The sequence below is a fragment of the Palaemon carinicauda genome, chromosome 4 (assembly GCF_036898095.1).
Source record: "Palaemon carinicauda isolate YSFRI2023 chromosome 4, ASM3689809v2, whole genome shotgun sequence".
Classification (NCBI taxonomy): Eukaryota; Metazoa; Arthropoda; class Malacostraca; order Decapoda; family Palaemonidae; genus Palaemon; species Palaemon carinicauda.
Window position 1 is genome coordinate 149,409,182 of NC_090728.1, and position 21,463 is coordinate 149,430,644.

A 21,463-nucleotide genomic window follows, 5' to 3' on the forward strand; every position below is an offset into this window, starting at 1 on the left:
CTCCACATATGGGCTCCTATTATAAAGAGGGATAGACAAGTCACTTTGTGTTATTATGTTTAGGGCCTTGGATAAGGTGAATATTGTAGTTTTAATGATTTAATCTAGTCTGCTGTAACACTACAATGTCTACTATAAACCGACAGATACCTGTTGATATATATATTAATTGACCCAAACCTTCTATTGAGGCTTTGTAATACCATTTTGGTTTTATTAGCATAATGTCATTGCTACTGGTATAATACTAAACTTGAAGTAGGCCGGTAAAGAAATTTATAATTTACAAGATGAGTCGTTTGCTACGTTTCAGTCCTGGATAATAGAATAAGGGAAATGCAGGTTGCAGACTAATTTATCATAACCTTACCTGATCAAACCAAACCTTGGGTGCTTGGCTCCTGTATTATTATTATTATTATTATTATTAGCTAAGCTACAATCATAGATGGAATTCCAGAATGCTATAAGCCCAAGGGTTCCATCAACAGAAAAAAGCTGAAAGAGGAAAGAAACGATGAAATAAGTAAACAACAGGAGAGTTAATGAAGAATTGAAACAAGATATTTTAAGAACAGTAACTACATTAGAATAGATACTTCATATATAAACTATAATAAACTTCAAAACAAAAAACAGGCAAGAGAACTCAACGCAAAGAGGCTGTGTCACTACCCAAGACTAGAAAACAATGGTTTGATTTTCGAGTGTCCTTCGTGTAGAAGAGCTACTTACCGTAGTTGATGGGGGGGATGTATTCCTCTGGAACCCCTGAGCAAACCCCACATATCTAATAGAATTGGAGAGAGAAAGGGGTGAAAATTTTTGACTGCAGGATACAGTCCTTTCGTAAACTGAAACCATACTGGCATCCTTACCTAGGCTGTGAGTGAAGTGTTATGAAATGAAGTGAAATTAATGTGTATGAAGCTATAGTGTTATGATGTCGATGATACTCTGACATATCTTTTCTAACTATTATGGTTCATGTTATGTCTAATGCTAAACATTTTATGTTGAAGCTAAGTTAGGTCTCTATATAAAACAATCAGAGAAATGGGTTCTATCCTTGTAAAGTGTGAAAAGGAAAAATAATATCTAGGTGAAGAGAAGTGCGGCTATAATAAAGCAAAATGGTCATTGTTGAAATTAAATTGACGGTTAATATATGATACTCTAATTTCAAGCGAAACTGGAATTCTCTATATAAAAAAGACGAGTGCTGGCTAGTTTGGTATTTTTCTCTATATGTTTAATAGGGACTGGGGCATAATAACTTACATATTGGTCTATTAAAATGTGAAGTATGTTTTTCACTCTAAGTCCATTGTTTACATCTGAGAGACTGAAAGGAACTTATTGCGCATGCGTTTATTCCTATGATTTGGGGAGCTTTTTGAGCATTTACAATGACATATTTGTCAGGTGGTTTTTTTTTTAAACCAATTAACAGCTTACAAGTACTTCTTCATAAGTTCCCAGATATTGTTCTACAACAGCCATTTTTTTCCCACCTTCGCCTTGAGTTTTAGGTTAGCCACCATCTCGTAAAGACACGTCTCCCAGAGTGAACTTATGGGAAGCACATCAATCTGTTTCAAAATTTAGTGTAATTTCGTTTATGTCGGCAATTGATTATGATGGAAATGCTGAGAATTGGGTAGATAAAATGTTCAACTGGTTGCAGTGTCTCATAGAAGAGCTGTCCCCCATATAACTATGTTTTAGTAAAATATTGTTTCTGTATTCAGTGCGTTCATGACAGATCATCAGTTTGTTGATAAGGGATAATTAAATATTCAAATAGAATTATTTTAGGAAACATGTTTTTGGTTGACAAGTGTTAGAATTTTTTTTTTTTTTTTTTTTAAATATGGAAGTTGAAATGCGTAACTTTCTGAGGATCCATTTTTATAGAAATAATATAGAAATTTCTGGTGTAAATTTTTTTTTTTTGGAATAGAGAAAAGCTACTATCTAGGAATTTGCACCTGCATGAACAGTAAAGAGTATACATGACTATGGAAATCACGAAGCTTAATCTTGGTATTCGGGTGGAATTGATAACAATTCTTCCCACAGTTGTAATGCATGAATATTTGGTAAAATTATAGAACAGCACAGAACTACATTTCCAACAGAAAAAAACTGTTCCTACAGTAAATATTCTTTTGATGAATTTGACCTTTATCCGTTATCCCCCCCACCTTTCTCAACGGACATAGGTGGGAACCTGGGACTTTGGATGGGTTAAAACAGGAAAACAGGTGGTTGTTTAACACCCGAGATTTGTAAAAGGCCACAGAACCTAGCAAACCCAACAAACCTAACCTAGTAGTTCCCAGGTCATAGACCTAACCAGGGGCAAACCCTGGACACTCCTTTCCAAGCCACAAACCTACCCTGGTCATGGACCTAGTGTGGGGCACTCCCCCAGGATCCTCCCCCCTTCCCAGGTCACGAAACCTGCTCAGGTCACGGACCTAGTTGTAAACAAGAGTGAAATAAATATTTCCGGGGAATAGGAAGCAAATTTGTTCCGTAACTGGAGTACAAACCACGCTATTTATATTTATATATATATATATATATATATATATATATATATATATATATATGTATATGTACATGTATATATATATATATATATATATATATATATATATATATATATATATATATGTGTATATATATTATATATTATATATTATATATATATATATATATATGTATGTGTATATATATGTATGTGTATATGTATATATATATATATGTGTATATGTATGTATGTATATATGTATATATATATATATATATATATATATATATATATATATATATATATATATATATATATACACATATGTATATATATATATATATATATATATAAACATACATATATATATATATATATATATATATATATATATATATATATATATATATATATATATGTATATATATATATATATATATATATATATATATATATATATATATATATATATATATATATACATATATATATATATATATATATATATATATATATATATATATATATATATATACATACATACATATATATGAAAACATTCTTCATGTTTATGTATATATATGTGTATAGAAATGTGATAAGTTTCCTTTTCAGTGTTTGTGCTGTGCTTGTGATACATATACGACAACGACACTTGTGTACATTAGCACCGGAACAAGCCCAGCACACTTCCACTTCGTGGGGAACGACCTCTCCCTCTCTGGTCCATTGGTCTTCCCGTTGGCATATAACCGTTGACTCGGCCGCCACAGGGGAATTGTCATCGCCTGGACCCTCCTCATTCAACTATTGTCTTCGCCTTTTCCCTTTTCCTTTTTCCTACCGGAAACAGGGATTACTGAGCGAAGGGAATGTGGCCTCTCAGAGATTGACCACGGTCTTTCTGTTCTCAAGGTCGTTCACCTTTCAACAACAGTGTACTATTGGGAAGAGCACCTTTCCCGTTTGCGGGTTAGGTTGCGCTTCCGTTTGTTTGTTTGTCTCAATTATTTTTAGTGAAATTATAATTGTAATTTTAACTTTTCAGCTTTTCTCTGTGGGGAACAGTTCCCTTCGGAAGATCAGTGGTTCTCACTATTAGTGAATATTCTTAGGTGATTTAAATAATTGTAATTCTGTTTTGTTCCAACACAGAGTACTTACCTCGAACTACTTTCTTAGGAGTATCTGGGATCTCCTCCCAACCGACCAGAATTTTGTGTAGTTTACCCTACTCCCGTTTTTTATGCGGGGTAACCTCTGGAGTGATACGCGCCCAGAGACGACCCGGGGTCAGAGAGCAGGCTTGCTCAGGTCTCGATCTCCAGTAAGTTTCTGGCCGCGTCGCGGATAACATCCCGACGATCTCTCTTACCCAGTGCGACCCTTTGTGTCTCCGACCCCTTTGTGTCTCACACGGTTCCCACATGGTCCCTTTGTGCTCTTCCTTATCCTTTTCCCTCTGTGTTCCTGTGTCTCGCGGTGTCTTACTAGTGCGTTATGGAGCATCCCCGTCGTTGTCCTGGGCCTATGGCCGGAAAATCGTGTGGCACCTTCCTCTCTAAGCCTGAAGTTGACCCGCACTCCTTGTGTTCTTCGTGTAGGGGCAGTGTGTGTTCCCCTGCAGCCACGTGTCCGGAGTGCGAGTCCTGGAACGAGGTGCAGTGGGTGCACTACGGCACCAAGAAGAAGAAGACCTCTAGACGTTCACCTAGGAAATCCAGCGTCTCTTCGCCTCTCGCTTCGCCCGGCGTTTCGTCGGACAGTCTCTCTCTGCCGTCTTCCCCTACCCAGTGTAGTGGTCGAGGTAAGTCTGTTGCGGGGAAGAGGCCTGTGGCCTTTCCCCAGGAGTCTGATTTACCTGACAGAGGGATTGTGTCTTCGATCCAGGCAAGTGGGGGGCCTGAGGGAGGGACGGGAGTGTGTTCGGGGGACGGAGCCCTGGTGAAAGCAGGTCCCGTCTCGTCGGACATTCCTATGTGGGGTAAAACTACTGCAACCTCTTCTCCCGCCTCTTGGGCAGGTTTTTCAGGTGTGTCAGCAGCCGAGGGTGCCGCCGAGAAGGAGGACTCGCCGCCGTCAGACCCCCTCGCGTGGGCGCCTCCGAAGACGCCCTTCAGATCGCCCCTGAGGATGGAAGAGGAGTTTTAGACCTGGTTCCCCAGCGAGGAGCTACCCCGCTCCCCTCCAGCGCCTTCAGCTATGTTCCCGTCCGTCTTCCTGGAGCCTTCGTCGCCGACCGAACACCATGTGGACCCACCAGCAACGAGGCGCGACTCAGGCCCTTCAGCGAGGTCCTACAGGTCTTCGGGCTCCTCGGTCGAGGCCTACTCCTACTCATCGGAAGACGGAGCCCCGAGGGACCATAGGAGACGGCGAGATAGGTCACGCAGGAGGCGATCTCGTTCACGTTCCCGTTCCAGATCCTGCCACGTGAGTAGGCGCTTGAGATCCCCCAGGAGGAAGTATAGGAGAAGCGACTCGCCGGAGGAAGAATGGGTGTGGGTCGCCATCCCCCGTAGCCCACTTCTGGGGGCTTCAGCAGTCCCGAGCACCTCGGGATGGCTCCCTAGGTCCCGCTCACCAGTAGGATTTGTCTCCAGCAGCAGGTATGATCGACGGAGGGAGTCGTCTCTTCAGGCCCCAAGGGACAGGCATAAGTCCGCGAAGGTTCTGACTCCATCCGCCCAGCGGAGAGAGTCGCCCCTTTGGTCTGGCAGCTGCGTCCCGGCCTCAAAATCTACGACGCATCGTCCGGAACGAGAGACACTCCTTCCCTCGACGGGCAAGCCCGCAGACCCCTGGTCCGCCAGAAGAAGAGAAAAATCCAGGATGGAGGCCTCCGTCCCAGCGGCGATGCCCGTCCTACTCCCTGAAACGAGGAGACTGAACCACTCCAGGAAGATGCCTCTTCCCCGTGCGGCTCCCTCCGTCACGAGCACTGGAGCGCCCGACGGAGAATGTAGAGGACGGGGCAGAAGTTTCGGCCTACAGGAGGGTATTAGGCCTCATTAGGCATCACCACAGGCTGGACGAACCTGAGCCCTCTACTGACGAAGTCTGGCTCTCGAGCCTCAGCAGGCTGGTGGATGCGCCTGTGCAACAGAGGCCCTCGCTAGCCCTCCCTCTGTCTAAGGATGTTAGGCTGGGTATGGCGCACGTTGACAAGATCGTGGCCAACCACGCGAAGCTCCCAAGAGCCAGAGCGCCTCTTAGACTTCTCCAGGGCCTGAAGACACAGAGCCAGTTCTACCTTCCCGAAGGACACCGCGCGGGCCCCTGTTCGGTGGAGCCAGCAGTCGCCATCCTGGGACAAGGAGCAGCAGAGGAGAGGGCTACCACGGCCCCGGTTTGTTTCTCCCCTGCGGAAACTTCCATGATGGAGGAGCTGGCCAAGGACCTTGTGCACGTGTCATCGTGGCTGGATTGGTGGGCCTCCACGCTGGTGGGGTTCCAATCCTCGCACGACCTCGCAATCCCGGAGAATCCGGCCTTGCTGAAGGAGCTGATTAGCTCGGGAGGTAAGGCCCTGAAGTTCCTCTCCTACCAATCCATCGCGCAGGCCGCCAACTGGATACTGCGGAAGAGGGACACTGCTCAGCAAACTAGTAAGGAGGCTCCCTGACAGAGAAGCGAGGTCCCTGAGGAGCCTTCCACTGTGGGACGACTCAGTGTTCTCCCTCAAGGCGGTGGAGGAGACAGTGGAGAGGGTTAGGAAGCTAAAGGATGCGGGAGAATCCAGACCCCCTCCAGCGAGAAGACCTGCCCATAGAAGGACACCCTCCGACGCCTCGCGCCTCACCTAGCCAGCCCAGGAGAGACGCCCCTACTACATCTTGGCAGCAACCTTCTTGCAGGAAGTGAGTGCTGGTGGTTGATTGCTATAATGGTTGTTAAGTAAGAGATTTGTACTTGCTTGGAAAATAGTTGACGATGTATGAGAAAAGCTGCTGTAGATCCACCCTCTCTTTGTTCATCTTGTAAGAGGCATGATTTTTCACAATCATCTCCGAATGCTGCATTTAGGTCGTGGTAGTCAATTCCTTAGGGGGAAGAAGAGAACCTAACCTTCTCTAGGGGTATGTATGGGCAACGTCCATGAAGACATTGAAGTTGCTTCTTTTGTCGCCTCAGTGAGTGTTTGCTGCCAATGCTCCCCTTTGCGCATATTCCTCTTGCTCGCTCCCAGGGGAGTAAGCGTCAGGAGCAGAGAGACCTCGGATCTGTATTGGGAGGCTTTTTGAGGTGGTGATGTCGTTGAAGAACTTGTCTGTGCGGGGTGCCACATCTCTCCTGCCGGAGAGTTGTTCAGGTGATGGTAGAGTCATGGAGAACTGCTTTGCATGACTCCCTGATCCACCCAGCTGTTGCCTTCAAAACTTCTGGCCCTTTGAAGGGTAGCAGCAGCCAAACTTTTGGGTTCAGCCAGGCCTGCAGGTTCACGATCGAGCGATGGGGAGCTGGAGACAAAGTGCAGAATGGAAACAGTGGAATTTGTGTTGTGTTCCATCTAAGAGGGAGACTTCATGCTTTCGGTATATCTGAAGGACGCATGGGTTAAAGTGGCTGACCATCAGACCTCTCATAAGTACTTTTGCTTCTCCCTCAACGGTACTGTAACAGTTCAAGACTGCTTCTGTGTATGGCTCCTCAGGTGTTCACCATGGTAGTTGGTTGGAACCACTCACAAGGGATACGTCTCTTGATGTATCTTGACGATCAGTTGATCCTGTCCACCTCAGAGAGCTATTGCTTCAGGCTCGAGATCTGATTCTCACATTTTGCCACTATCTTTGAATATTGGTAAACTGTGAGAAATTGAATGTCATACTCAAGCAGAGGTATAGTACCTAGGCATACTGATAGACATATGCATCAGCAAGCTCAGGGAGGTTGTGTGACCCTTTCTGTCCAAGACAGTTGTTCCAGCTCGACTGCAGCAACGTCTTCTCAGACATCTGTCTTCACTGGAGAAATTCATTCCTCATGGGCAACTCAACTAGTGAATGCTTCAGTGGTATCTGAAATATCACTAAGTAGCAAACAGGGATCCCCTGTTTCATCCTGTGCTGTTGTCACACCTAAGAGGTGTGATCTGAAGAGGAGAGGCTTTTGCGCATCAAGTTCCTCGAGAAGCAATCAGCTTTCCTAGGCTTGCAAGCATTCCAAGAAAGTTTGAGGAGGCACTCGGTAGTGCTGATTGGCAACAGCATTACCATAGTGGCTTACGCCAATAAGCAAGGGGACACCCCCACTCTGAATTGATGAAGCAAATGCACATCTGGGCGGCGTTTTACGCCATAGAATTATCAGCAAGGTACATTCCGGGCAAGAGGAGTGTACTAGCGTATGCACTCAACCATCAGGTGTAAGGTTGTAGGATCAGAGTAGTCCCTACATTCTTGTGTGGCAGAAAGGCTTCTTGCCCTGTGGGGCTCTCTGGCAATTGACTTTTTTACCACGCAGTTAAATAGGAAGCTCTCCAGCTTTTGCTCCCACGTTCCGGATCCTTTGGCGGTATTCAAAGGCACCTTCCAACATTCATGGGATCACCTGGACATCTATGCCTCTTCCCCCTTCAGCCTGATCTGGCTGGTAATCAACAATGCCAGGTATCAAGATAACCCTGGTGGCTACCAGATGGCCACACACCGAGTGGTATCCCGATCTGCTTGTTCTTGCTCTTTTGGTCTATTTCCTGGGAGAGCTACCCCCTGGCCCACTCTTTTCTGTCAGCTACTCCTGCAGATGTGCCACCAGTCCGTGGAGTTGTTAGTTTTTCACAAGTGGAGACTATTCAGCATCTCTGAGAGAAAGGCTTTTCGCGAGGTACTACACAGATGTATGTATTCCTCCGGAGGTCCTCTAAAGATGTCTACCAGGATAACTGGGTCATCTGTGATTGGTGTCATAGAATTGGTATTTCTCTGGTCAGAGTGTCTCTTAGTTGCGGCCATCAAAGACTACCATTCGGGCTTCAGTATGGTCTATTGACTGAAGGGCTTAGACCTCTGAATTTCCTGGGAGTCGTCTGTGCTCATGAGAAGCTTCTAGAAGTCTTACCCACCCCGGGATCTTAAGATCTCTGGAGTGTGATGTGACATTGTTTCCTAGATATCTAACTTGTACTGCATTCATACCTTTAAGGAGTTCATTAGACAGAGATCTGACCCTCAAGACTGTCTTTCTGATAGCCTCAACATCAGCGAAAAGAATAAGTTTGTTGCACGGTCTCTCATTTGTAGTCACCAACGCTTGTGGATGGAAGGAGGTCTCCTTCAGTTTTATGCCGGACTTTGTGGCCAAGACTCAGAATCTTGTGCTGCATGACCCCAAGTTTGAGTCCTTCTTCATCCCCTTCGTCTGAGATGCGTCAGGTGCTGATGATAAAGACAAGATGTTCGTGTGTCCTGTGAGGGCTCTGTGGTGCTATTTAAAAAGGACCTGACGACACAGCCCTGAGTGTAGGAGAGTTTTGTTTAACATTGGCAGGTCCAAGATAGAGGTATCAAGGAACACGGTCTTTTTCTGACTACGTGTGACGATCAAGCTTATGCCTTGACTGACGAGAGAGTTGAGGTGCCATTAACTAGCTCTTCTCCTTCATTCTTTTGCCACTTTCTTGGGGGTCAGCAATCAGTGTTACAAACTGGTCGGACCAGATGCTAGTCAGTTACACTTCAGAGCACCATTCTTTGTGACCAAAGAGTTATATCTTCAAATGTCATCCCGTTATTCATATAGCTGGTATTTGATTTTTCCTGATGTCTCCTTCGTGGGTAGGGTTTCTTTTACATGGAACGGTGCAGTTCAGTGTACGTCTTCCCAGGGCATATCAATTTAACATCCCTATGGTAATCAGATAGTGTCCTTGCTTAGCTTCTCTGCAGGTCAAGCCTGGAACACTTTCAGAGAAGTTACAGAATCTCCCATTTTTATACCAAGGAAATGTCCAACCCTCCAAGCTGCGAGTCTCCCTAATTAAAGGAAAAGGGTTTAAATATAGCATAGGACCAAATAAAATTTTTTTTAAAGTAATTTTTATTTTTAAATATTTAACTTAGCCGGTGAATATATAATAGCTGCTGCTCCAGCGGCTCGACAGAAAACACACACAAAAACTCGTGAGCGATCGCTATGAAGGTTGCGGGTGTGCCCACCAGCGCCAACTATCGGCCAGATACCGCATATACATGTAAACAGACCCAATTTTTTCTCTGTCGGCCTTAACGACAAGACGTATCAATACTCGCTGTATAACCTGGAGTTTTCTCAACATATTTGGTGAAGTACTTCCTTTTGGTTTGAGCTTTCGCAGTGCAGGTGTTTTATCTTCAACTTAAATCTTGAACTCGTTTTTGGATAGATTTAATTTTTGATGACTTTGGATTGTTTTTTTGGACTTTCTTTGACTTTTAAATGGCCGACCCTTCCCTTAGTACGGAAGTGTGTTTTAGGCTTTTAGCAATTATCTTATCACGTTATGAATTAATTATAGATTTTCCTCTATATATTTTATATCTCAACCGCCTTTATTAGGCCTCTTCGATTAGCTTTCCATTTATAATAAACATCAAGATAAATTTTAATGATTTGTTTATATGCGACCTTTCCTGAGAGTAGGCGGTCCTAACTTAGAAACCGAAGTTAAACAACGTTGAGCGCTTTCAATCGTAAATAACTTTTACAGAGCAAATGATTTAAAACTTATTAAATGAATATTTTTTTAGTAGATATTTTATGAAAGATTTTCTTTGAATAGTCTTCATACTGTTTCAAAGATGAACTAACGTTTAGTTTTTTTATGCTACGCAGTTTGCGCTCTATCGTTACGATAGAGAGAGAGAGTATTACGGTTTCACTTTGCAGAAAGAGTAAATCGATTCTGACGTTTTGTTCATTCTTCTTTCAAAGCTTAAATGTTTTAAATACTATTTTAAAGGAACTTTTGAATTGAAAAACCTTTCAGTTTTTTCCTTTGGTCAAATAACCTGTTTATTGACGAAAGGTAAGTGGGCTCTTCTCTTCGGTGCGAAATCAAGAGAGAGAGAGAGAGATAGAGACGGGGAGAGAGAGAGGAGAGAGAACGTTCCGATCTTTATTCTCGTCCCAAGCGAGTAACGTTTTTCTCGAGTCAGTTTTTTTTTTTACTCTCGTCCCTAGTCTCTGTACGGGGAGAAAGGATAAAACGTTTTTAGTTTTTATTCTCGTCCCAAGGCACTGTACGGTGAGAGATTGAAAACGTAGTTTTGAATGAACTAGTGTTTAGTCTCCTTCCCAGCCACTGATCTTTTTATCTTAAAATATGTTTACTGTTTTTTGCTTGTATTAATGTGCTTACATTATACGACTGATTTCGCAATTATAACCTTTTGATGAGGGTAGAATTGCGTGCTTCAGGTAGAAATCAGTTTTATTCATACCTAATGTGAATTGTTAAAAAATTCGATTTCAGTGAAATAAGTGCAAAACAGAAAATCGTAGTGATAAAGTGATGATTGCGCAAAGTGTTATCAGTGTTGCGACCGAGGGTTCGTCTGTTCGTGCCTGTCGTTCGCCTAGTCGGAGACCTCTTGCAAGCTCCCAAGCCCAGGGGAGAAGTAATGTCGTACGACTTATGGGTTCGAGAGGACTTGATCAGCGAACAGACGTTCCCTCTATGGTTTCAGGCGTGTCTCATCAACACCGCCCCTACCATAAGACGAGCGAGACGATTTTCTCCTCGTCATCCGAAGGCTTTTCACATAAGAAACCGTGGAACAAGGTTTCGAGGCCCTTTAAGCGAAAGTCAGTCCTTTCAGGACAGGTCCAGCGTCCTGGTTTTAACTATTAGGACAGCTCTGACCCTATGCAGTCATCGGAAGACTGCTCGCCGCCTAAACAAAAGCGTAACACAGGCTCCGAGAGTCTTTTTGTAGGCAAGGTTTTGCAGTCACAGACGTTACCCTCGTCTCTTACCGCAACCATTCCCATTGATCCTAAATGGGTTGTACGGCAAGACAAGCAGAATAAGCTTGCCTCTCTTATGGAGGACTATTCTGCCAATAAGGTTCACGTTGAGCCTAGCCGTTTATCTCATCGAGATCCTGGCCTTCAGCCGCCCAAACGAACCTTTGTGCGTCCTGTTGACGTTGGCGTAGCTAAGCACGTCAGTCACGATATGTAGAGCCTCACTCGATGCGGTCTCGTGTTGATTTTCAGCCGCATTTGGACGTTAGGCCACTTACTAATGCTCCTGTTGACGTTCAGGACGTTCGCCAACCATCGGAGTTGACTTGTTTTGACGCTGAGCGTCAACCACCGCAGTCTAGAGTTGTTTTGACTGCTCAGACTAGGCAGTCAAAACAGTCTCGAGTGGACGCCGAGCGTCCTCACGCACCTGTTGTTGTTGACAGTTCACAGGCTGTTAAGCAGTTACATGACGTTGCGTCCTGGTCCGCTACTAATGCACCAGTGCGTGTGGACTCTGCTTTTCAAGCATTGCCACCACGGCAGGTCTCTCCCTTGCTTGAGACTCGGCTATTGTCGGACAAGGTTCCTTTAGATGAGGAAGTTGCTGTTCCCCCTCCTACTGATATTCCCTTGAGGACTCTGTCAGACGGAGAGGAGCCTAAAGCTGCTCAGCCCTCTATGGACTTTAAATGAATCATGCTGATTTTTAAGGATCTTTGTCCGGACCATTTTGTAACTGCTGCTCCTCGTTCGCCTAAACGTCAGAGTTTACACTAGGCCTAGCTACTTCGAAGCCGTTGTTTTCTAAGCTAGTGCTCTCTCGCTCTTCTAAGAGAGCTTTATGTTTGCTAGGCGACTGGTTTATCACCAGGAGGAGTTTGGGGGAGACAGCCTTTGCTTTCCCTACTTTTAAGCTGGCTTATAGAGCGAGAGTCTGATATGACACGGGAGAAGTTCTCGGCTTGGGAGTTCCTGCCTCTGCCCAGATAGACTTCTCAAACCTCATAGACTCTCCCTGGCGCCTGGCCATGAGACGCTCCAAGATTTTATGGTCAACTTCAGAGCTAGACCATCTCCTGTTAGGAGTTTTTTTTTCGAGCGTTTGAAGTTTTGCTGTACATTATGTCATGCATAAACAAGGCTTTCAGGGATGGCTCCAATGATCTGACAGCCACGTTCTCTGCAGGAACAAGTCCCTCAGGGATGGCTCCAATGATCTGGCAGCCATGTTCACTGCAGGAGTACGTAAGAGGCAAGTGCGCTCAATGTGTTCATTGTCAAGACAAACTTCACGATGAAGTCTACCAGGCTGTCTTGACAGCATTAATGGAAGGCGACTGGATGGTCTCTCTCGACCTTCAGGAGGCATACTTCCACATTCCTATACACCCGGATTCCCAACCGTTTCTGAGGTTTGTTTACAGGAATGTGGGGTACCAGTTTCGAGCCCTGTGCTTTGGCCTCAGTCCTGCTCCTCTCGTGTTTACGAGGCTCATGAGGAATGTGGCAAAATCCCTCCATCTATCGGGGATCCGAGCCTCCCTGTACTTGGACGACCGGCTTCTCAGAGCATCGTCCAGTCTTCGCTGTCTGCAGGATCTACATTGGACGTTGAGTCTGGCCAGGGAGTTGGGACTTTTGGTCAACCTAAAAGTCCCAACTGATCCCATCCCAGATTATTCTATATTTGGGGATGGAGATTCGCAGTCCAGTTTTTTCGGGCTTTTCCGTCTGCCACCGAATAGAACAAGCCCTGCTCGAAGTCCAACTAATGCTGAAAAGAAAATGTTTGTTCAGTCAGGAGTTGGAACAGTCTCGTAGGGACTCTCTCATCCCTGGAGCAGTTTGTCTCACTAGGGAGACTACACCTTCTGCCTCTCCGGTTCCATCTAGCCTCTCACTAGAACTAGGACAAGACGTTAGAGACGGTATCATTCCCAGTCTCCGAACCAGTAAAGGCATGCCTGAAATGGTGGGACAGCAATATCAGTCTGAGAGAGGGACTATCCCTAGCAGTCAAGAACCCAAACCACGTGTTGTTCTGAGACGCGTCGGATTTGGGTTGGGGTGCGACCCTGGACGGTCGGGAATGCTCGGGTCTGTGGACCTCAAGTCAGAAGAGCATGCACATCAACGGCAAGGAGCTATTAGCAGTCCACTTGGCCTTGATGATATTCGAAAGCTTCTTCGAAACTAAGTGGTAGAGGTCAACTCAGACAACACCACAGCTTTGGCGTACATCTCCAAGCAAGGAGGCACACACTCCTTCACGCTGCTCGAGATCGCAAGGGACCTTCTCTTATGGTCAAGAAATCGAGGCATCTCCCTGTTGACGAGATTCATCCAGGGGGACTTGAACGTCTTGGCAGACTGTCTCAGTCGGAGGGGTCAGGTGATACCCACGGAATGGACCCTCCACAAGGACGTGGGCAAGAGTCTTTGGGCTACTTGGGGTCAACCCACCATAGACCTCTTTGCCTCCTCGTTGACCAAAAGGTTACCAATCTATTGCTCTCCAGTCCTAGATACAGAAGCAATCCACATAGACGCGTTTCTACTGGATTGGTCTCTTCTGGACTTATATGCATTCCCACCATTCAAGATAGTCAACAAGGTACTGCAGAAGTTCGCCTCTCACGAAGGGACAAGGTTGACGTTGGTTGCTACCCTCTGGCCCGCGAGAGAGTGGTTCACCGAGGTACTTCAATGGCTGGTAGACTTTCCAAGAAGTCTTCCTCTAAGGGTAGATCTGTTACGTCAGCCCCACGTAAAGAATGTCCATCAAAGCCTCCCCGCTCTTCGTCTGACTTCCTTCAGACTATCGAAAGACTCTCAAGAGCTCGAGGCTTTTCGAAGGAGGCAGCCAGTGCGATTGCAAGAGCGAGGAGAGCTTCTACCATTAGAGTATACCAGTCGAAGTGGGAAGTCTTTCGAGACTGGTGCAAGTCAGCATCTGTGTCCTCGTCCAGTACCTCTGTAGCCCAAATCGCAGATTTTCTTTTACATCTGAGAAAGGTTCGCTCCCTTTCAGCTCCCACGATTAAGGGCTACAGGAGCATGTTGGCTTCGGTCTTTCGACATAGAGGCTTAGATCTTTCCAACAATAAAGATCTCCAAGATCTCCTTAAGTCTTTCGAGACCTCTAAGGAACGTCGTTTGGCAACTCCTAGATGGAACTTAGACGTGGTCCTAAGGTTCCTCATGTCAGACAGGTTTGAGCCATTACATTCAGCCTCCCTGAAGGATCTCACCCTCAAGACACTTTTCCTAGTGTGCTTGGCTTCGGCTAAAAGGGTCAGTGAACTTCATGCCTTCAGTAAGAACATCGGCTTTTCTACAGAAAAAGCCACTTGTTCACTTCAACTTGGTTTCCTGGCCAAAAATGAACTGCCTTCTCGTCCTTGGCCTAAATCTTTTGATATTCCTTGCTTATCAGAGATCGTAGGCAACGAACTGGAAAGAGTATTATGTCCTGTTAGAGCTCTTAAGTTCTATTTAGCTCGTACTAAGTCATTACGAGGTAAATCTGAGGCATTATGGTGCTCAGTTAAGAAACCATCATTGCCTATGTCAAAGAATGCTTTGTCATTTTTTATCAGATTTTTAATACGAGAAGCTCATTCTCACTTGAATGAGAAAGACCGATGTTTGCTTAAGGTTAAGACGCACGAAGTTAGAGCTATAGCAACCTCCGTGGCCTTCAAGCAAAATAAATCTCTGCAAAGTATTATGGACGCGACTTTTTAGAGAAGCAAGTCAGTGTTCGCGTCATTTTACTTAAAAGATGTCCAGGCTCTTTACGAGGACTGCTACACATTGGGTCCATTCGTTGCAGCGAGTGCAGTAGTGGGTGAGGGTTCTACCACTACATTACCCTAATTCCAATATCCTTTTTAATCTGTCTCTTGAAATGTTTTTAATATTGTTTTTTGGGTTGTACGGAAGGCTAAGAAGCCTTTCGCATCCTGGTTGATTTGGCGGGTGGTCAAAGTCATTTCTTGAGAGCGCCCAGATTAGGGGTTTGATGAGGTCCTGTTGTATGGGTTGCAGCCCTTAATACTTCAGCTCCTGGGAGTCTTTCAGCATCCTAAGAGGATCGCTGGGCTTCGTGAGGAAGACAGACTAATAAGGCAGAGTAATCGTCTAAGTCAACTTCCTTACCAGGTACCTTTATATATTTGGGTTTTGTTATGATATAACTGTCAAAAACTCTAAGCATATACACTGTAAACTTAATTAACTCTGGTCTCTACCCACCACCATGGGTGTGAATCAGCTATTATATATTCACCGGCTAAGTTAAATATTTAAAAATATTTTAATTATAAAATAAATTTTTGAATATACTTACCCGGTGAATATATAAATTAAAGGCCCCCCTTCCTCCCCGATAGAGACCCAGCGGGATGAGAAAAAATTGGGTCTGTTTACATGTATATGCGGTATTTGGCCGATAGTTGGCGCTGGTGGGCACACCCGCAACCTTCATAGCGATCGCTCGCGAGTTTTTGTGTGTGTTTTCTGTCGAGCCGCTGGAGCAGCAGCTATTATATATTCACCGGGTAAGTATATTCAAAAATTTATTTTATAATTAAAATATCATTTTTCCTAGCCATACAAACCTAAGTCCTTTGATATAACTTCCCTCCTCGAACCACCCTCTTCCTGTGTCGAAGTTTCAAAAATGAATAGAGAACTGATTCTGGGGGAGTGTTCCTGAGCTTTGCACCAGACCGGCTCCAACTTGCACTGAAGTAATTTCCCTAATTAAAGGACTCAGGTTTGTATGGCTAGGAAAAATACAAATTACTTATGAAATTTGTTATTCAGTCTAAAATGATATTCAACCACTCCCTCAATTTAGAAAAGCAGCAGATAACTGACAGCTTGTCTTGCCACAATGAGATTGATAAGATTTCTGAAAGATGGACCCCACTTCTTGCCAGACAACGCCATCTATACAGCTGTAGTATATTAGATGTTGTGGCAAAAGGGAGTGACAGAAAATAAGACATTTTCTAAGGATAGATGTAGATGCAAGCAAAGTTTTTTAGGATAAAATCTTATGAACCTCATATGTGTTTCATAGAAATAATAGTGGTTGGAACAAGGTGAAGAAATTTTTACATTTATTTCCCCCTCTTCCTCTTTGTTCTCTTATGCTCTTTCTTGAACTAGGAATAAATAGTAGTGTAGGCTTAGATTTCTTTTCAGAAAAGGTTTCATTAGACTTTGTGTTAGTACAGTATTAACAGTGGGGTATGTTATCTGGTTCTTTTAAGCTCTTTTATCTACTGCTTGTATTTTTTATTGTCCTGATTAATAGTTCCTTTCTGCTTATTTTTCCATTGCTTGAAGCAGCTAAGCCTTTTACTCTTCTTTCGGAGTTCCTGATTGCCATTTTCTTCAACTGTGTGATCTTCCCAATGTACTCCAGCTAATCTTCTATGAACCTTAGCATTTTGTAAATACAAATTTTCCAGTGTTTCCATTGTATATAAAATGTCTGGTTCCATGCAAACACATGTGATACATCCACTAATCAATAATTGAGCAATCTCTACACTATATCTATGTTGCTATTTCTCTAAATACTGAACCTATTAGCGGGCCACTACTTAACACGGGGCACAATATAGATAGCACTACTGTAGTCCTTTTGTGTGTAGTCCTTTTGTCCTTGTTTGTTGCTTTCTTTTTCCATCTATATCATCAAGTACTTTGTTGTCCAACTCATTCAAGAACACATACCTTTTAATGATGGCTTTACTATATTACTATGGAAATAAGACTTTCTGACCTTATTAATGAATTTATATTAATTATGTACATACTGTAATGTGTACAGAGGGCTGGGATATCTTGGATAAAATATCAATCATGTTCTAAGTTGAATACTGACTACAGTGCCTGGTAGAAATACACCTAAATTTTTATGCAGATGAAGTATCATGGATGACTGACAAGTAAATTTCATATCTATTTACCTCTAGACCTGTAGTAGCCAATTGGAAATGTATCTGCGTGGCAATCTTCTGGACTGGAGTTTGAGTCCTTGTCAAGCTCGATATTTTATTGTAGTGTCTGCAACTTCACCATCCTTGTGAGGTAAGGAATGGGGTTTTGGGGGAGCCTATAGATCTACCTGTTGAGTCATCAGCAGCCATTGCCTAGCCTTCCCTGGTCCTAGCTTGGATGGAGAGGGGGCTTGGGCACTGATCATATGTATATATGGTCAGTCTTTAGGGCATTGTCACTGTCCCTTGCCTTTGCCATTCATGAGCGACCTTAAAAAAGGCTTAGTCGTGATGCTTAAAGTATTTAAGGATATATGGTAGCTCAATTTTGTTTGAAGTCATTATTTAATATACAAATGCTATGGAAACTTTTGGGAATGATAGAGTTCTTATCATCCTTTTTTTTTTTATCATCTTTTATTATTTATGTCTTTGTTTTTCCAGCCGAAGCCAACACCCCAGCCAAAGCAACATCTACAGATCCAGCAACAACATCACCATCTCCAACATCACCCTCAACACCAACATCAACAACAGCAGCATGCGCTAAAGCCTCCCCAAGGGGGTTCTTTGCCAGATTTCTCCATCAACTTGCCGGTATGTGGCCAGTCTCTAAATTTAATAGGAATTACAGAATACTGTTATATTACATACGTACTGTACAAGCATGTGCAAATGTAGTAACAGCATTTAAGCATCTTAATTATTATCAGTTTGTCAAGGTTGCTTTAGATGTAATAAAGCTTTTGATTGATTCAACTTTTATGCTTTATTGAAATTTAATTTAAAACCCTTTAAATCTCTCTCTCTCTCTCTCTCTCTCTCTCTCTCTCTCTCTCTCTCTCTCTCTCTCTCTCTCTCTCTCTCTCTCTCTCACTCTCACTCTCTCTCTCTCTCTCTCTCTCTCTCTCTCTCTCTCTCTCTCTCTCTCTCTCTCTCTCTCTCTCTCTCTCTCTCTCATAACTTTAATTAGTGAGAAAGGTTTTAATTGTTGAGCATGAGCAATCCTTTCTTTAACTTTATCTCAAGGTGGCCAAAGTATTTTTCATTTGTGTAAATAATCACAATTTCTTGCATTTTTTGAGAATTATTTTACATAGAAAGGGATACAGAGGTTAAGTTTAAAGCAATTTATTATCCTTAAAGCCTTTAAATGTATTATGTTTACCAGTTCCTGGTATTAGACAGGTGCCTTTCATCAGCATGTCTTTTGGCCACTTTTAGTTAGGATGGTATTTGTTTGCTTGTAAAGCTCCTTAGCTGATGATAGCTTAGTGGTTTTAAAGCAGTACGTAAGGTTGGTTCATGCATTTGTAAAATAAAGGAGAAATGGTGTGTATTTTTAATGTAGATTCATAAGTTTTTAAGTGTAGTTTTTATCCTTTTATTACTATTTTATTATTATTGTTATTATTATTATTATTATTATTATTATTATTATTATTATTATTATTATTATTATTATTATTATCATTATTATTATCATTATCATCACCACTATCATCATCATCATTATTATGAGTATGATTATTATGATTACTGATTATTGTCATTATTATTTATAAAGCATCCTAAATTCCTCCCTTTGGTTTAAGTGTGTGTGAACTACACTTCCCTTCATAATTGTAAAGGTTTGAGAGCTTTTCATTACAAAATTACTCCTTGCTTTACAGCAGGTTAGGGGACCATCATACTACCACCAAGGTTCACTTCAGGTAAAGTTATTCTTAATTTTGTAGACCTTCATGGAAATTATAACATTGTAGGTTACTCACTTTAAGTCTGTCACTCCAATTTGAAAACTATTTGGTATGTCATTGGTGTTGAGTGCCTGTCTCATAAATTTTGTCATTTGGAAAGTAATTATGTTGAAAATTCAACGTTACTGTAAATACCTAAAGACTTTTGCAGAATGCCTTCAGCCTTTGGCTGCATTGCTTTCTGTCTGTAATTTTTCATCCATTCCATTTTATTTCTTCTTGGGTTGCCTCAATTGTCACATTTAGTAATTACCTGGTTTTGTTAAACTATTAAGTAATAAATAAAAGCATTTCTGCAGATATCAATACTCGTAGTTGAAGTAAGTTTTCAATTTTATTTATGGAATCAGTTGGATACTTGAGTCAAGTGTTTATTTCAGTTATACAGTGATTAACGTAATTTTCCAGACTGTACATTGGATCCTTATTCAAGACTCAGAATGACGTCTGTATGGAAGAAGGGCTTTTGTTAATAAAATGGATTTTGATCAAAGTGAAAAATCTATTTGTTCCGTAACTGGAATACAAACCACGCTGTTTATTAGGGATTATACTTTTGGCAGAGCTGAATTGACGAGCCATTAAAATTTAGCGAGGGTTAACTACCCACACCGCTAGTTAAGGGGGGTAGAGGGGGTAGCTTGCTACCATTCCCATTCACACACCTGTGATTTAGTCCCTTTACTTTTGGCTCGGATGGAGAGCGGTTGTTTCCGCTCTCCCTCCTCGCCTATTGTGGACTGCCATTAATTTTTGTCTCAACTTATTTTTTCTTATACAGTGGACCCCCATGGTACGGCGTCCCCAGCTTACGTTTTTTTTATGTTTCGGTGTGGAATACGATGTTTTATCGTCCCCTTGTTATGGCATTTTCCCCACCTTATGGCATCGAATTTCAAAATTCAAACTTGGCGGTCGGTATGCGTATGACTATGCGAGTCACTTGACTCACACAACGCTCATACGTCACTGCATATGTCACTAAGAAGCTGGTCTGCTATTGGTCGGCGTCACGGCGTCACTAAGATGCCCATACGCTGTTGGCCGAAATTCCTCCCACAATGCCTGAGAGAGATGCTGCCTCTCTCTCTCTCTTTGTTAATCGCTCGCTTAGTTCAGAATCTCGTGTGTGTTTCGTAAAGACTTTATCTCGTGTGAGTGCTTGCGATATCGTATTTTTTGTGCATTAGTGCTTAATTCCAACTTTAATTCGTTAGCCATGGGTCCCAAGATTGCTAGTGATGTTAAAGGGAGAGGTAAGAAGATGATTACTATGGAAACGAAGCTGGAGATGATAAAGAAATACGGAGAAGGCATGCGCATTGTTACCCTCGCTAGTGTGTATGGCCGTAACCTGTCAACGATTGGTACAATCATCAAGAACAAGGAAGCCATTAAAGCAAGTAAGTCTTCTAAAGGCATGACTGTCCTTGCCAGGGAAGGACCCCAATCAACGATGAGATGGAGAGACTCCTATGGAATAAAGAGAAGGAAATCGCTGGTGATACACTCACACAATTGGTAATTTCGCACAAGGCGAGCGCCATCTTTGCCGATTTCGTGGAAGCCCAGAGAGACGGCGGAGACAAAGGAACGTCGCAGCAAGCCCCCCAAGAGTTCAAGGCTTCTCATGGGTGGTATGATCGCTTTGGGAAGAGGACTGGTATTCACTCAGTCGTCAGGCATGGAGAGGTGTCCAGTTCTGACAAGAAAGTAGCAGAAGAATTCCTCAAGAAGTTTGAGAAATTAATTTCCAAAGAAGGCTACATTCCTCAGCAAGTGTTTAACTGTGATGAAACTGGCCTTTTCTGGAAGAAACTGCCCCGTCGTACATATATCACAACAGAAGAAAAGAAATTTCCTGGCCATAAACCGATGAAGAACAGACTTACCCTCGCATTTTGTGCAAATGCCAGTGGGGACTTAAAAATAAAGCCCCTACTGGTGTACTACTCAGAGAATCCTCGTGCCTTCAAGGCACAAAATATCACGGAGGATAGGCTCTCGGTATTTTGGAAGTCTAATGCCAAGGCCTGGGTCATGAGGACCATATTTATTGAGTGGGTAAACGTCTGCATCGGTCCTGCTGTCAAGAAATTTTTATAAGCGAATAATCTTCCTTGGACAGTGCCCCTGCTCACCCTCCTGGCCTCAAGGCCAACATACATCCTGACTTCTCCTTCATCAAGGTTCTC

At 43.1% G+C, this 21,463-nt stretch overlaps 1 protein-coding gene across 4 annotated transcripts in view; it reads left to right on the forward strand.

Annotated features, from left to right (window-relative positions):
* Positions 1-21,463, forward strand: part of LOC137640109 (CREB-regulated transcription coactivator 1-like) — a 272,709-nt gene that overhangs the window by 493 nt on the left and 250,753 nt on the right. For 3 of the 4 annotated variants that reach the window (XM_068372574.1, XM_068372577.1, XM_068372576.1), the window contains exons 2-3: positions 17,953-18,105; positions 19,182-19,223. In XM_068372574.1, the coding sequence (XP_068228675.1) occupies positions 17,953-18,105; positions 19,182-19,223 (195 nt within the window). The remainder of the gene's footprint in view (positions 1-17,952; positions 18,106-19,181; positions 19,224-21,463) is intronic. The other variant, XM_068372575.1, reaches the window with a different exon arrangement.